The sequence below is a fragment of the Theropithecus gelada genome, chromosome 7b, assembly GCF_003255815.1.
Source record: "Theropithecus gelada isolate Dixy chromosome 7b, Tgel_1.0, whole genome shotgun sequence".
Lineage (NCBI taxonomy): Eukaryota > Metazoa > Chordata > Mammalia > Primates > Cercopithecidae > Theropithecus > Theropithecus gelada.
This window is the reverse complement of record NC_037675.1, coordinates 12,842,627-12,859,334: the sequence shown is the minus strand read 5'-3', so window position 1 is coordinate 12,859,334 and position 16,708 is coordinate 12,842,627. Positions and strand designations below refer to the sequence as shown.

The 16,708-nt window shown below is 40.9% G+C and overlaps 1 protein-coding gene across 2 annotated transcripts in view; it reads right to left on the bottom strand.

Annotated features, from left to right (window-relative positions):
* MCTP2 (multiple C2 and transmembrane domain containing 2) overlaps window positions 1-10,071 on the bottom strand; it is a 196,192-nt gene extending 186,121 nt beyond the window's left edge. For both annotated transcript variants that reach the window (XM_025391701.1, XM_025391702.1), the window contains exon 1: window positions 9,566-10,071. In XM_025391701.1, the coding sequence (XP_025247486.1) occupies window positions 9,566-10,027 (462 nt within the window). In that variant the 5' untranslated portion in view covers window positions 10,028-10,071. The remainder of the gene's footprint in view (window positions 1-9,565) is intronic.
* Window positions 10,072-16,708: the final 6,637 nt, after the last annotated feature.

Below are 16,708 nucleotides of genomic sequence, written 5' to 3'. Positions count from 1 at the left end.
CCCGGCTAGTTTTTTGTATTTTTTAGTAGAGACGGGGTTTCACCGTGTTAGCCAGGATGGTCTCGATCTCCTGACCTCGTGATCCGCCCGTCTCGGCCTCCCAAAGTGCTGGGATTACAGGCTTGAGCCACCGCGCCCGGCCGGTCTGATAATATTTATACAGAAATTAGCAGAGTTCCTTACACATAAACCCTCAGTAAGTAGTATTAGATTGGTGTTGCTATTCTATTATTTATTATTATTAATTATATTAGCAATAGTCATAAAACAGCCTATGTGTTTGGGAAGAATGGATGAAAAGAATTTGATGAAGGTGGTCAGTAATCTGACTCCCTTTCTTAGCTCCCTCCAACATTCCCCAGCGAAAGTGACTAGGACAAAGTCAGAGACTGGCTGACAAAGCCTCGGGATGGTGCCATTTTCCCTCTGCACACAGCCCAGCAGCCTGTGCGCCATTTCTCCATACCTTTTGTCCAAGGCAAAGCTTGGACTTACTGCCATACCCAGTGTCTACAGCAGGCACAGCAAGCACTGCCCGCGTGCTGCCTATTCCTTCTGCCCTATGAGCGATGCAGCATTGAGCCCATGGGGTTCCTGTGCATCCCACTCATTCAGTGCACTAAGCAGTTGCGATGGTCAGCTAGAGCTGCCTGACAGGATACATGATGCCCTACATGATGTGGTTTCTGTTCACTTCTCTGCCATCTCCTCCCATTGCCCCCTCACTGCCTCTTCTCCAGCCTTACTGCTTCCTTGCTCTTCCTGAAACATCAGGGACACTCTTGCTATCCTGGGGCCTTTATGCTTGCTGTTTCTCTTTTTCTGGAAGGCTTTTCTCTAGCTATGCACGCAATCCACTTCCTCACCTCCTCCATATCTTTGAGTGAAGGTTATCTTCTCGGAAGAGGCCCTTCCTGACCACTCTGTACAAAATGATAACACCTCCCACCCCCAGCACCTACTCTGCTTTCTTTCTCTCCATGACACTTTATGTTCTGATTATATCTATAGCATGCCACCTTTCCTAGTGGAAACTCCATGAGGGAGGCAACTTTTTTCTATTTTGTTGACTACTGTCTCCCTAGCGTCTAGATCTGCATCAACACAAGCAGGCATTTAACAGGTGCAAAGGAAAGAAGGGAAGGAAGAAGAACAGGGAGACTGAGCCCATGATGGACCCTGGGATGTGGCTGACACACCTGCCTCTCTGACACACCATCACATGTTGAGGTACGACTTTCAAGATCACAGAAAAATAGTAAAAATTACGTCATTGAAGTGTAGAGAAACTGACGTACTTGTTTAATTTTGCAACCTGGAGGTCCTTTCCTCTCCTCTGTGGTTTTTCACTCTGCTTCTCTGTGATCACTAACCTGAAACTATGCAGCTGCCAAGCAATTTCTGAAAATATCTCACTGGGGAACTTCTCTAAATCACTCAACTCACCCACGTAAGCACGCGCCAAAGCTAGTTATTCACAACTCCAACTGCCAAATGAAATGTCAGGGAAGGACATACCCCATTGTGGAATTACATGGATTATGGGAAGGGAGAATGATCCTTTCTTTCATAATTATTAGTTATTGACCATGACAATGAGCCCATTCAATCTTGATAATTATCCTTGTGTTTAAAAGGACACAGTGGACACAGAAAAATAAATGTCTTCCTTTTGTGATCAACTTTTTTTGATCTCCAGTTCTGAGTTCTCCCATTTGCAGAATTGTACTTCCAAACTCATGTTATACACATAGTTCTGTGCACAGTCCCAGGATTCGGACAGTCCTGGAGTTAGATCCTGTCTCTGACACTTACTAGCTGGATGACATTAAACAAGTCACTAAAATTCCCCAAACTTCTATGTCATTCTGAAAAATAAGCAATGTTAAAAATAATTATAAACACTAATGAATACAACCATAATCATGGCAGTGAGCACTTGTTAGGTGCTTGTGACTGCCAGGTACTAGGCTAAGGCCTTCATATTTTTTGAGCCCCATAGACAAACTTAACTAATCTGTATTATTCTCTGCCTATCTGAGTCTTACTCATTCTCAAAAGGAGTTCTCTTCAAGCCTTTCCTGACCACCCTGCTCAGAATAACCTCCCCCACTTATCTCAACTGGTTATCTAGCACTGAGTAGAGAGTGGTTGGTATTGCTGGTCATTTTTTCCAGGGTCTGTGTCTAATCCCAGTTTCCCCATCAGCACCTACAGCAAGAACCAGAATAGACCATATGCATTTTCTAAATACTTAGCTAATTTTACAACGCATGTTAAAAGCGTCTTGTAAAATAAGTACTAGGAGAATGCTGACTAGAGGAGAAAATGAGGAGGAAAAAACCAGATAAGAAAAAAAATAAAAAATAAGTTCCTCTTCCTCCGAGTTCCCTTAACTTTAGCTTCATCACATTTAGTCTGACACTTGGAAACTCCTTTCTTTAGGGCCCTAACCACCTAGGGACTCCATGTATCACCCTTCCCCAGTGCAACTAAATTTGTCATGACTTTTCGAGCCTTTGGCAATGGTTGGAAAGTCAACTACAGTGATAATATGAATCAATATACATGCATACCATATAAACAAGGTTTGCAGAAAGGCTGAGAGAAGAAGAAAAATGACATTTCTACTCTTCAAGAGCTTATACTCTAACAAGAGAGACTGACTGCTAAACAACTGGGTGTGTATACACACACACCTATATAAAGGTATATGTATATACACACACACACACACACACACTCCCATACATATATATCCACATGTGTGTGTATGTGTGTGGAGATATTGGTATGTGGCAGTAGTCTATGGTGCTCTCACCTCCTCTTTAGCCACAAGTCTTGGTGAAGAGCAATGAGATCGTCCTCTGAGGCTAAAAGAGTTAAAAGACCAGAGTTAGTCAGCTCAGGCGACTATAACAAAACACCACTGACTAGGTGGCTTAAACAATAGAAACCCACTTCCTGCCTTGCAGATGACTCCTTTCTCACTGTGTCCTCACATGGTGGAGAATGAGAGACCTCCGGTGTCTCTTTCTCTTGTATAAGGACACCAGTTCCATTGGATCAGGGCTCCACGCTTCTGACCTTACTTATCCTTAATCGCCTCCTAAAGGCCGTATCTTCAATAGTCATGTAAAGGTTAGGGATTCAACATAAGAACTTGGTCTGGGGGACACAACTCAATCTAAGCAATGACTCTTTATCCATCAGCATCCAGACGTACAAAGTCACCTAAAGGAGACGATATGGGTGCCAGGCCACCATGATAAGATATCAGCCTTACTGAAGTGATAACATACAATTAATGAAATAGTGTATCAATCAGAAAAAGGGAGAGGTCATGCCAGGAAGCCTCAATAAAAGTTTGGACTTGTTCAGAAGGAAGGAGAGAGAGCCTATGCCACAGGATGTTAAAATCCAGGCTTCCTGGACTAAGTGGGCTCACAGAGAGAGATGGATAAAGGTGGCCCTAGCAGACAAAGTGTGAGTATGTCAAGTTCTAATTTGTGGCTCAGTACTTATTGTGAGATGGATGGTGTATGAAATGCCATTCAGCAGGGAGCCCATGCATTCTCCCTGCAGTGTGCCGATCCCTGCACCAATTTTCCCAATTCTCATGTGACTTCTCCTAAAGGCTGACTGTGGGGAGGAAATGCATTTCAAGTATTTCCAGGCCCTGAGATAATAATTTCTCCTAACTGGTTAATGAAGTAGGCATTGATTATGATTGGACTTTTTGTGTGATTTGACAACAATGAAGAATGAGCTGTTTACATCGAAAGAACATTAGAGTATTTAGTTTTTTATTATTATTTGAGATGGCATCTTGCCCTGTCACCCATGCTGGAATGCATGGGCACAATCACAGCCCACTGCAATCTCTGCCTCCCAGGTTCAAGCAATTCTCATGCCTCAGCCTCCTGAGTAGCTAGGACCACAGGCATGTGCCACCATGCCCAGCTAATTTGCATATTTTAGTAGAGACAGGATTTCACCAGGTTGGCAAGGCTGGTCTTGAACTTCTGACCTCAAGTGATCCACCCGCATTGGCCTCCCAAAGTGCTGGGATTATAGGCATGAGCCACCACATCCAGCCTAGTCTTTAAAGTATTTAATTCTCATGGCAAATTAGTTGTGATTATCATTTATAGCTCAGACTCATAACCATTTGGTTATCATGAGTCAGTCCTCTGAGCTAGATGACCACTGGACAGTGAGTACGTGCATGCAGACTTTCTCAAGGACTTACTCAGTGACACCCTTGCCCAGAACCAATTTGCCTTCCCCTCTCTACCTCCTCTGCCTGTTGTAATCCCTTCTCTCTACAGATTTCTCCACAAAACAGACTGAGGTTAGTGCTCAGAGTAAAAATGACATGCTATGAAAATGAAGGCAGGCTGATTATTGCATTCATCACACAGTTGGAAAAAGCACCACAGAGAAGGTTTCCACTAGGCCTTGAAGAATGGGAAGGATTTCAGTAGAACAGAATGAATATGAGGTAGATGATATGTTTGGCTCCGTGTCCCCACCCAAATCTTATCTTATAGCTCCCATAATTCCCACATGTTGTGGGAGGGACCCATGGGAGATGACTGAATCATGGGGCGGCTCTTTCCCATGCTGTTCTTGTGATAGTGAATGGGTCTCATGAGATCTGATGGTTTTATGAAGGGAAGTGTGATAGTTAATACTGAGTGTCAGCTTGATTAGATTGAAGGATATAAAGTATTGATCCTGGGTGTGTCCGTGAAGGTGTCGCTAAAGGAGATTAACATTTGACTCAGTGGGCTGGGAAAGGCAGACCTACCCTTAATCTGGGTGGGCACAATCTAATCACCTGCCAGTGTGGCTAGAATATAAGCAAGCAGAAAAATGTGAAAACAGAGACTGGTCTAGCCACCCAGCCTACACTGTTCCCCCATGCTGGATGCTTCCTGCCCTCGAACATCCGACTCCAAATTCTTCAGTTCTGGAACCTGGTCCGCTTGCTCTTCAGCCTGTAGATGGCCTATTGTGGAACCTTGTGATCATGTGAGATAATATTTAATAAACTCATATATATATAGAGAGAATATATATATGTATATTCCATTAGTTCTGTCCCTCTAGAGAACCGTAATACAGGGAGTTTTCTTGCACGAGCTCTCTCCCTTTGCCTGCTGCCATCCATGTAAGACATGACTTACTCCTCCTTGCCTTCTGCCATGATTGTGAGGCCTCCCCAGCCATGTGGAACTGTAAGTCGTCCATATTAAACCTCTTTTGTAATTTGCCCAGTCTCACTATGTCTTTATCAGCAGCATGAAAATGGACTAATACGGTAGGTAAGAGAGGAGGAAACATGTGAGATGACAAATGATGACCCCACAGAACATGAAAAGCAGGGAAAGTAAGAGTCTACCATTATTCACAGGTGTTTGGCTTGAACGACTAGGTGAATAATGGTGATATTGCCAAGAAATCATGGTCTCTGTTTGAGGTGGTTCTTCAGGCAGACAGTGAATTCTGTCAAGACAAGTTGAAAGCAGGTTCCTATGAGACATCCAGTAGGGTGTGGATCCAGAGCTCAAGTCTGGCTAAATCCTCTTCCAGCAATGTATCCTTTCTTCTAAGCGTACATTCTCACCTTTTGGTTTCACAGCTGGATTTGGCACTTGCAATATTTTAGGCTCTGCCTGTCCTGTTTCTCACATTCCTTCTTCCTTGCCCCTCATCCTTACTTTCCTCTTTTGCCCCATCATTCCATTTCCCCATAACAGTAGACAAACACTTCACTTTCTTTGCTGATGCTGGTGGGCCTGGAGGTGACTGTAGAATTCAGACATTGCTGATATTTGAGGTCCTGTCCCACTGCCACAGGCTTAACCTGGCACCAGAGCAGCGTTGGTACACAACAGAGGAGGCAAAGTCCTAGGGGTCCCTCAGGCCACAGATGCTCACTCCTTGCTTGACCCCTCTGGAAAGCTAAAAGCAAAGTAAGTTAAACTGAGAACACTGGACAAAAATCTGATTATCCTTGCTCCACACCAGGCTTGCCACATGCCAACTCCTTCCTTCTTCTTCGTTTCTTCCCCATTCCACAAAAGGTATAGAAAGTCACTGGCTATTAACTAGGAAGAAACAGATAAGCCAGATCTATAATACAGAAGAACCAATTCCCAAACTCTCAGGTGACATGAATTCTGCAGGAATTCCCTCTTCGTTAAAAAGAAAAAAAAAAAAAAAAAGCAGAAATGATGAATTCAGAGTTAAAATCAACATCAAATTTCAACTAAAAAGTTTACACCTGCCTGAACCTCTAATTTCAATTATCATATAAAATGAAGTTGAGTTTTTCAAAAACCGCAAATGTTGATTTTAATTAAATCATAAACTAAAGAAAACTCACAGGAAAAACAGAACAAATACTCAAGTAACCTGAATGCACACATTGCTATCATTGTTTTTGTATTTAACAAATAACAGCTGAGCACACGCTATGTGCTATGTGCAAGGCATGAAGCTATACTCTTAGAAGACAAAGACAAATGTGTCTCCCCAGCCACGCCAATCCTCCAGATTAACACAGCCTAGTGGAGAAGATAAGTAAGGGAGCCCCTCTTCTGTACCATGTGATAAACTGGCAGTGGGACAGGCCCTTAAATATCGGACTCCAAGTTCTTCACTTTTGGAACTCAGACTGGGTAGTGGGACAGGCCCAGCTCAAACAGGCAGGACTGAGGGGAGGAGCCACTGAGGAGGGAGGTGGGTAGGCAGACCTAGACTGCAAGGGATCCTAGGGGTCTGATCAGCAGCACTCCTGTCCCTCTGTCCTCTGCAAGCATGTCACACCCAGCAAATCTATGGCACTCAAGTAGTGAGAACCTCAACCCTGAACGGTAGAATCAGTCTTGGTCTTTGTTTTGTACTTTCTAGGTCAGAAAAAGAGGAGCAAAAGATTCATTTTTGAGAACAAAGATTAAAAAAATGGTTGCATTAAAAGGGAAAATCAAATGACCAGAATAACCTATTCTTGAAGGAATCTGCCTATTCTAAGCTTTCTGGATTTAGCCTGCAGAAGATAAAACAGCCAACCCAACAACCCCTCATCTACTATCATGGACCAGCCCACCCTTCCAGACACACAACACACCACAAAACTCCCAGAGCCTCCAATCCAGGTAGAGCAAAACACTCATCACCCCAACAGCACCCATCCACACTTCAGGCCTGTGATCACCAGCTTTCATCACCTGGCAAGCACACTATCCTCTGTGCCAACTTGGACACTGCTCCACAGATAACATGCTCTCATTTTCCACACACTGATCCCCTCCTTCCAATGAGCTGCCAGGAGACCAGGCTGAAACGTTTTGCAGGTACAGCTCTGATATCCAGTTGGCTCTTATGCTCTGCTTTGTAGTGTATGATCTCCCAGAAAATCATAGTTGGAGGGTAGAGTCACTTTCTTACCCACCTCTATTTCCAATAGCAACTTTCACACTGCCTGGCCTAGAGTAGCAATCAAATATTTCTGTTTGGTCAACAAAGACAATAAAAGTTATTACTAAATTATTTTTATTATTTTTATTTTTTATTATTTTTTTGAGACAGAATCTCACTCTGTCACCCAGGCTGGAGTACAGTGGTGCGATCTTGGCTCACTGCAAGCCCCACCTCCCGGGTTCGTGCCATTCTCCTGCCTCAGACTCCCGCGTAGCTGGGACTACAGGCGCCCGCCACCACGCCCGGCTAATTTTTTTGTATTTTTAGTAGAGACGGGGTTTCATCATGTTAGCCAGGATGGTCTCAATCTCCTGACCTCATGATCCGCCCGCCTTGGCCTCCCAAAGTGCTGGGATTACAGGCATGAGCCACCGTGCCCGGCCACGACAATAAAAGTTCTAAATCGTTTAACAGCAGTTGCTTCAAAAAAATTCCTTCTGAGTATGAAAATGTTAGCATATCAAAGCCAAGAAGCCCACTTGTATTTTCTGGTCAAGAAAAAATAGATGAAGATTAACTTTATTATATAATTCAACATGTTACCTTCCTTATACTGACCTGATTTAATAATCTACTTCATTTGCATATTGTTTAGTAGAAACATGTATTTCAAAATTATAAATAACTAAAAAGTCAGAAAAGGTTTACAAAATGGATTTTATAAAATGTAATGCCAAATAAAAAAACAGTTAAAGTCATTTATGAGTAGTGGTGTCTTAATACAGTAATGCTTGCTAACACATAAGGCCATGATAGCCTCCAAACATCCATGGTCCCTTCTCCAGTGAAACCCCAATATATGGAATAAGCAATTAGTTTTGTTTCTAAAGTGAAACTAAAAATCCAAGTTGAACAACCAGTTTCCTATGCAATTGTTACACTAACCTGGAACACAGAAAAAGTAACCCCTTACTTCAACATGGAAACCTACTTCAGTGTCAGTAATGACAGACTTTTTAAAAATAATTAATTACATCAGTCACTTAAATCATGAGTTGGTAATCTGGGGATTTAATTTAAATTATACTCACCTTTGAAATAGAATATTTGTGTCACTATATTTGGTTAACTGTATTGAAACACTAAAGTTTTGTTAACCTTTTTAAAAAGAATGCATATGAAGTCCTTCACAGGTAAGTGCACACACACGTGTAAAACAGAAGGAAATTCAAATCCTTAGGCAGTCAAATGGGGACGTACATTCATACACTTCTTAGGAGTAATCATATGCATGGTTTGTCTACAGGTATGACTGGGCAACAGTGTAGTGAGAGAGACAAACATACACTTAAAAAAAAAAAAAATTCCAGGAAAAGTTATGCACTTAATTTCTTTGCCAGGAGACAGATAAAAGAGAATTCATCCAATATGGCTTTTAATGTCCTAAAGTATTCTGGAAGAGTTATTTGTAATAGCTTTAAAATGCCCAGAGGTTAATCCTAAAACTAATGGGAACACCGGGTCCAATCAATATTGCATTAATTTAAATTCCTGTAAACAACATTCTCCCCATCTGAGCTGACCACGAAAATAACTCCTAACCAAATTTTCCAAGGGGAGGGGAAGGGGAAGGGGAAGAGGGAGGGGGAAGGCGAGAGGGAGGGAGAGAGAGAAAGGGAGAGAGGGAGGGTGAGGGAGAGAGGGAGGGAGACAGGGAGAGAGGGAGAGAGACAGAGAGAGAGGGAGAGAGGGAGGGAGAGAGGGAGGGAGACAGGGAAAGAGGGAGGGAGACAGGGAGAGAAAGGGAGAGGGAGGGAGAGGGAGGGAGAGGGAGGGAGAGGGAGGGAGAGAGAGAGAGANGGGAGAGGGAGGGAGAGGGAGGGAGAGGGAGGGAGAGGGAGGGAGAGAGAGACAGAGTGAGGTGGGGAGAGAAGCGGGGAGAGGGAGAAGGGGGTAGAGGGAGAGGGAGAGACAGGGAGAGAGGGAGAGGGAAAGGGAGAGAGAGGGAGAAAGAGAGAGGGAGAAAGAGAGAGGGAGAGAGAGGGAGAGAGGGAGAGAGAGATAGGGAAAGAGAGAAAGGGAGAGAGATAGGGAGAGAAAGAGAAAAAAAATGAGAGCCCAGCTCTGTTCTCACCTCTGGTTCTTCTGGTGCATCCCCTCCAAGGGAAGTTTTCTGAAGATCAAAGATGCCGTTGCTGGACACCCGCCTCTGCTCAGGAGAGGCATAGGCCTCCTCCGAGTCTGTTTCCACCACATGGAGGTGGCTGGCTTCTTCCTGGCTCCAATCCAATTCTTCTTCAGACTGTTTCAAGGAGCTACTGCTGCTCTTGGGAAAGATCCCTGCAGTGGACAGACTGCTGGGCACCGAGGTGTAGGAAGACTGTGGCCCGGAGTAAGGCCGGCCCTCTGGAGCCAAGGCCTCAGCCTCCAGGAGATCAGGCACCGAGAGGCTTAGGCGGCGGTCCAAGTGATGCCTTGCCCTTAGATCTGGGGGCTTACTTGGGTTCTTTTTCACCTTCTTCTTGCTCAAGTTGATCAACAATGGCCTGGTCCGCTGTTTTAATGAGCCCCAAACAGATGGTTTTTCCAGATCCATGGCTGCATGAAGACCCAAGAAGCCACTTCTCAAGAATACGCCTCAGTGACTCCTATAAAACAGATTAAAAAAAAAAAAAAATGAACGTTCTTGGTGGCAGTAAGGCACATCAAAGTGGGAAATATGACTCAAAAATCTTACAGTTTCCAAAAAGTGATTAAGACTGAAACATTTGATTGGTAACTTGTATAAATATTGGGAAAAGCATTTTTAAAGAACTTTTTAAAAGAATTTTATCAGAGCAATTGTAGAAACATTAAAACGACGAATGAGATTATAAGGTTGGCACCAAAAACAAATGCTTCATGAAAAGATAACTTTCTTGTTTCCTCCCCAGAGAAGGCAGAGCTAAAGACATTCACGAGAACACTAACAGCAGCTGTTCTTCAGTATGATCAAGGGGTGGGGACTTTCTACTTCTCTAAACCGGAGGTCAACAAACAGTCCCAGTGCAGGGCCAGTTATTAAATATTTCAGACTTTGTGGGCCAGATGGTCTCTGTCGCTACTACTCAACTCTGCTGTGTGACATCAAAGGAGACAGACACAATACCCAAATGAAAGAATATGGCTGTGTTGTAACAAAACTTCGCAAACCTAGCAGACTGTGGATTGCAGATCCCTTCTTTAACCATGTCAACTTCCTTCCCAGAATTAAGCGTACATTTTGAAGAACAAAACCATGGCCTTATCAACTGGGATTCCATCTAGTATCTTTCAAATTTACATTCACATACAGGTGATTAGAGCAATAAACATTTATAAAAATGTGAGCTTTGTTCTTATTCAGAAGAAATGACAAACTTCCTATAACGAAGCCCTTAAAAAAAGCAAGCTTCCAAGATTTAGCCTGAGAATGTGAATGAGAGAGTGTCACTCGCTAACAGTTGGTTATGAGAGATAAGGATGCTCCACACATACAGTAAATACGTAATTACAGAGTAGCATAAATGCTGTGGAGGAAAGTGGTGATTTGGGATATTACAGGTTGAACTCATCAGGGATCAAATCAAAATCAAATTTGCAGAAATAACCCTTATTTTATGTGCCACATGCCTCATAATAAATCCTTTCAGTATGAAAAAGAACAGGATGGGCAGTCACTGAAACCTGGCCTGTTTGTATTTTGCCACATTTGGCTGAGGCCAAAAGAGGCCAAGAGCTTCCACAAAACACGTTTTCTAAAATCAAGGACCCTGGCTGTTGTGCCCCACCCCAGTTCCTTCCAGGAGAGGACAGTTTATCATTGTGAAGAACGATCCAGAAGCCAGAGATCAGGGTGCGTGCAGCCATTTGCCTGCTGAAAGTCAGGACTTCGTCTCTATAACCCTTGCCTAATGACCAGCGCATGGCAAGAGCTTCTCCCAGGATGAACTTGGTATCTTCAGTAGATAAAGTAAAGATTAAGAGCTTGGCTTCTCAAAACAGACTCCATGGGTTAAAATTCTGATCTGCTGTGTTCTACTTAGATGTATGATCAGGTGCACGTCACTTCACTAAGCCTCCATTGCCTCACCTAACCAGTGGGGATAGATTACCTAATTCACAGATACGATGAGATAAAGTAGAAAGCACAGTGTCTGAGGCTTTAAAGCACTCAGTCATAGAAAGCTGTCTCTATCATTATTCTCATCATTTGTTGTTTGGATAATCTTAATCAAGTTACGCGAGAGCTCTGTGTCTCATTATTATTCCATGTTACAGATGAGTTTAACAATAAGTATCTCAGGAGGCTGTGGTGAGGACTGAATGAGCTAATACACAGAAAGTGCTTTGGTACCTAGAACAGTGCTAGGTACGGAGTAAATGTTTAATACAATGTTAGCTACTTTTTAAATTGTTTCAATTACTTCGTATTGGGTCATTTTGGCTTTAAATGTTTAAAATATTTTACAACTTTTTTGCAGCTTTTAAAAACATTATCGTAAACAGAAACTTGAATTTCACATTAGCAATACACAAGTACATTCAATTCACACCTCACAGCTTGACTTGCAAATATGATAAAAGGCATTGCCTCTATTTTCATATAGCAATATTTTCCTTCAATTAGCATCTAATGAAGGAGAACAGGGTAGCATTCTATGGAGACATGGGAGGAATCTGTAGGAAATGGGAAATGTCAAACCAACTAATACAACCAGAGGACCCACAATGTGACAGGTACTATGAGAGAGACTCGGGACAGAGAGCAGAGTCTTGAAAAAATTTATCGTGTATGTGGAAATCAAAACAACGCAACTGAAACATCTGAGAAAAAGAATTTATACAAATTCCACACTAATTACAACCAGACAGAATTTTTTTTCTTTTTTTCTTTTTTTTTTTTTTGAGTCAGCGTCTCACTCCGGTTGCCCAGGCTGGACTGCAATGGCACGATCACAGCTCACTGCAGCCTCGAACTCCTGGGCTCAAGCGACCCTCCCATTTCAGCCTCCGAAATAGCTGGGACTACAGACACATGCCACCATGCCTGGCTATTTTTTTGTACAGATAGAATTTTTGACAGAAGAAACATTTAAATGAACTAAAAATCTAAAGCTGAAAGAAAAAATAATTTAAATAACTGAAAAGTCTGTTGTAAAGAAAGTAATATATATGGAAAACATAAAAATGGAGAAGGTGGCCAGTAACTTCTCAGCAAAAACAATGAGACTGAAGTTTGGGAATGACACATATGTCATGCAGTGGCTGCTGATGAAGACTCAGCACACATGTGAAATAAAGTGTATCTGAGCACAGCCCAGAGAAGCAGCACTGTGATTTCCGTGGCAGCAGCAAGACTTCAGATGCGCTCACACAGTGGGATACTGTACAATGCTTAAAACAGTCAGGTGAAGCCAGATGTGTTTCAACACAAGTAATGAGAGCTATCGAGACGGAGATAGACAGACAGACAGATAAAGTACAAGTTTAAATTCCTGACTCTATAGATTTTCTCAAAGAGGTTCCCTACAGCACCCCAAACAGACTCATCAAAAGAGTGTCTTTAAAAATACCCAGTCCCAGTCAGGTGTGGTGGCTCATACCTGTAATCCCAGCACTTTGGGAGGCCAAGGCGGGTGGATCACTTGAGGTCAGGAGTTCAAGACCAGCCTGGCCAATATGGCAGAATCCCATCTCTACTAAAAATAAAAATAATTAGCCAGTAATGCCAGCAACTGAGAGGTGGAGGCACAAGAATTGCTCGAACCGAGGAGGCGGAGGTTGCAGTGAGTTGAGATTGCGCCACTGCACTCCAGCCTGGGTGATGGAGTGAGACTCTATCTCAAAAAAAAAAAAAAAAAAAAAAAAGGAAAAAGAAAGAAAAACAAGTTTCAAAATAAATAAATATAAAAGTAGACAATCCTGGGCTCCACCACAGAAAATGAACCTGAGTCCCAAGAATCTGCCTTCCAACAAATCTCCCTGGTCTTACTATGCAGATCAAAGCTTAGGAATCCTAGGGGAGAGGCTTACATTCCCCTCTGAGAGAAATTTCCTATTTTGAAGGGAGACTGGGAATGGGAATCAACCTCTTATGAAATGAAGAGGTTTATTTCCAAGCAAACCAAAAACATCTCCAAAAAAAATGAGAAAAGGAGTTGGTATAAACAAAGTTGCATTGCTAAAGAATGTGTGTAAGTTTAAAAATGTTTATTTTCTCCACGCACTACACTGTCCTGTGCCAAGAGAGAGTTTCTCTCCTTTATTTGAGGGGGTGAAGCTGGTAGGAATGCACGTATTACTGGTACATTATAATATATTCAAGAGCAATTCCAAGTAGAAAGCAGGGATATACCTAACCCCTGGACACTGGAACCAACAGTTTCACCATCTTTGTTTTGTTAATAAATGACTTCTTCCACTTTATTTTTGAAATCATTCTAAAACAAAATTGGCTTTTGTCTCGCTTTTGGTGCACAGTTCTATAATTTTAACACATTTACAGATTTATGTTCACACCATCACAATCGGGACACAGAGGGGTCTGTCTATCCCCATAGGATCACGCGCTCCCAGGCCCCCACTTCCTTCCTCTGGAAACCACCGTTCTATTCTCTGTCATTATTGTTTTGTCTTTCAGGGAATGTTTTCTAAACAGAATCATGCAGTATGTAACTTTTAAAGACAAGCTTCTTTCACTCAGCATGTTACCTTTGAGATTCATCCAGTTGCCTCACATGTCAGTAGTTCAACTTTTTGTTGCAGATAGTTGTAGTCCATTGTGTGGATGTACCACAATTTATCTATTTACCCCTTGAAGGACATTTGGGTTGTTTCCAATTTGGAATTCTTACAAATAAAGCTGCTATAATCATTTGTGTATAGGATTTTTGTATATGACTATATGTTTTCACTTCTCTGGGATAAATGCCAAAGAGTGAGATTGCTGGGTCATCTGGTAAGGGAATGTTTAACTTTATAAAGAACTTGACAACTCTTTGCCAGACTTTAACAGTAGCAATTTGCATTTCTGCCAACAATTATGAGAATTCCAGTTGTCTATATCCTACTCAGGACTTAGTACTATCAGGACTTTTAATTTTAGCCATTCTAATAGGTATGTACCTAGTATTATCAACATCTGGGTTTTTAACTTTCATTTTCCTAATGTGTGATGTTGAAAACCTTTTTATGCATTTCCTGTCTTTTTATCTACTTTGATACACTGTCTATTCAAGATTTTTACACAATTTTTAGAAATTGGGTTATTTTCTTATTGTTGAGTTATGAGAGTCCTTTAAATATTTTGGATATTAGTCCTTTGTTGAACACATAATTCGAAAATATTTCCCCTACTGTGTAGCTTGTCTTCTCATTCTTAGTAGTGTCGTTTGCACAGTAAAAGTTTTTAATTTTGATATAGTCTAACAAGTCATCTTTTAAAATTTTATGTTATGTACTTTTGGTGTCATGTATAAGAACTCCTTGTCTAATCGCAATTAACAAAGGTTTTCTCCCATGTTTTCTAATAGTAATATAGTTTTACATTTTACACTTAGATTTATAATTTATTTTAGGTAACTTTTGTATAGTGTTATATTTAGTTTAAGGTTCATTTTTCACATGTGAATAATTTTTTCCAATGTCATTGTTTTAAAAGACTGTAATATCTCCACTGAATTGCTTTTGTACTTTCATTGAAAATTGATGGTACATCTTTGTAGGTATATAACGTTGACTCATTATTCATTTCCATTGATCTATGTAACTATTCCAATACCATTTTGATTACTGAAGCATGATAGTCTTCTAATTGGGTAGTGTGACCTCTCCAAATTTGTTTAGCTATTCTAGATTTCTGTATTTCTATATAAATTTCAGAATTAGTTACTCTCTATAAAAAATATACTGCTAACATTTTGATTAGTACTGTTTTTAATAAATAGAGCAGTTTGGAGAGTGCTGATATATTTACTATGTTTAGTCTCCAATACAAGAACATGGCAGGCCTCTCCATTTATTTAGGTCTTCCTTGGTTTCTTTCATCAGCATTCTCTGGTTTTAACACACATACCCAGTACATGTTTTATTAGGTTTATTTGTATTTCATTTTTGTTGAAGCTATTATAAATGGCTTTTCATTTTTGTTTCCAATTGTGTATTTTCAGCATAAACATAAACAATTTAATTTTTTTATATTGGCTTTGTACCCTGTAACTTCGAAAATTTACTTATTGGTTTTATTATATTCCTTTAGGTCTTCTACATAGAAAATCATGTTGGGCATTTTTATTTCTTCCTTTCCATATGCTATGCCTTTTCTTTTTCTTGCCTTATTAAACTAAGACTTCAAATAAGATAGTGAATAGTATTAGTGAGAATGAATATTCTTTTTTTTTTCCCCTCAGTCTTAAAAAGCATTCAATCTTTCTCCAGTAAGTATAGTGCTAGAGGTTTATTAATTTTATGGATTATTTTTTCAAAGGACCAGATTTTGGTTTTTAATTTTCATTGTTTTATTATTTCAATATCATACATTTCTACTCTTGTCTTTATGATTTATTTCTCTCTTCTTGATTTAGGTTTAATTTGGTCTTACTTTTTTTATTTTCTTAAGGTGGTGGCTAAATCAGAGGGTGGTAATCCACAGGTCAAATCCATACAACCACCTGTTTTTATACATAAAGTTTTATTTAATGTAGCCACACTGATGTGTTTACATATTGGCCATGACTGCTTTTGCACAATGGCAGAGTTTAATAGTTGTGGCAGATACCATATGGCCCATAAAGCCTAAAATATTTACTGTCCAAACATACACAGAGAAAGTTTGCCAACCATTGGCCTAGATTATGGCTTTGAGCATTTTCTTTGTTTTAAAAATAAGGTTTAAGGCTACATATTAGCTGCATGCCACAAGATGTGAAATGTCGTATTTTCATTTTTTTCCTGTTTAAAATATTTTCTAATTTATCTTGAAACTTCCTCTTTGGGCCATTTTATTATGTAAAATTATGTTTTATTTTTCACTTTTTTTTTTTTTTTTTTTTTTTGAGATGGAGTTTCACTCTTGTAGCCCAGGCTGGAGTGTAATGGCGTGATCTCAGCTCACTGCAACCTCCACCTCCCTGGTTCAAGCAATTCTCCTGCAGCGGCCTCCCAAATACCTGGGATTACAGGCATGTGCCACCATGCTTGGCAATATTGCATTTTTAGTAGAGACAGGGTTTCATCATGTTGGTCAGGCTGGTCTTGA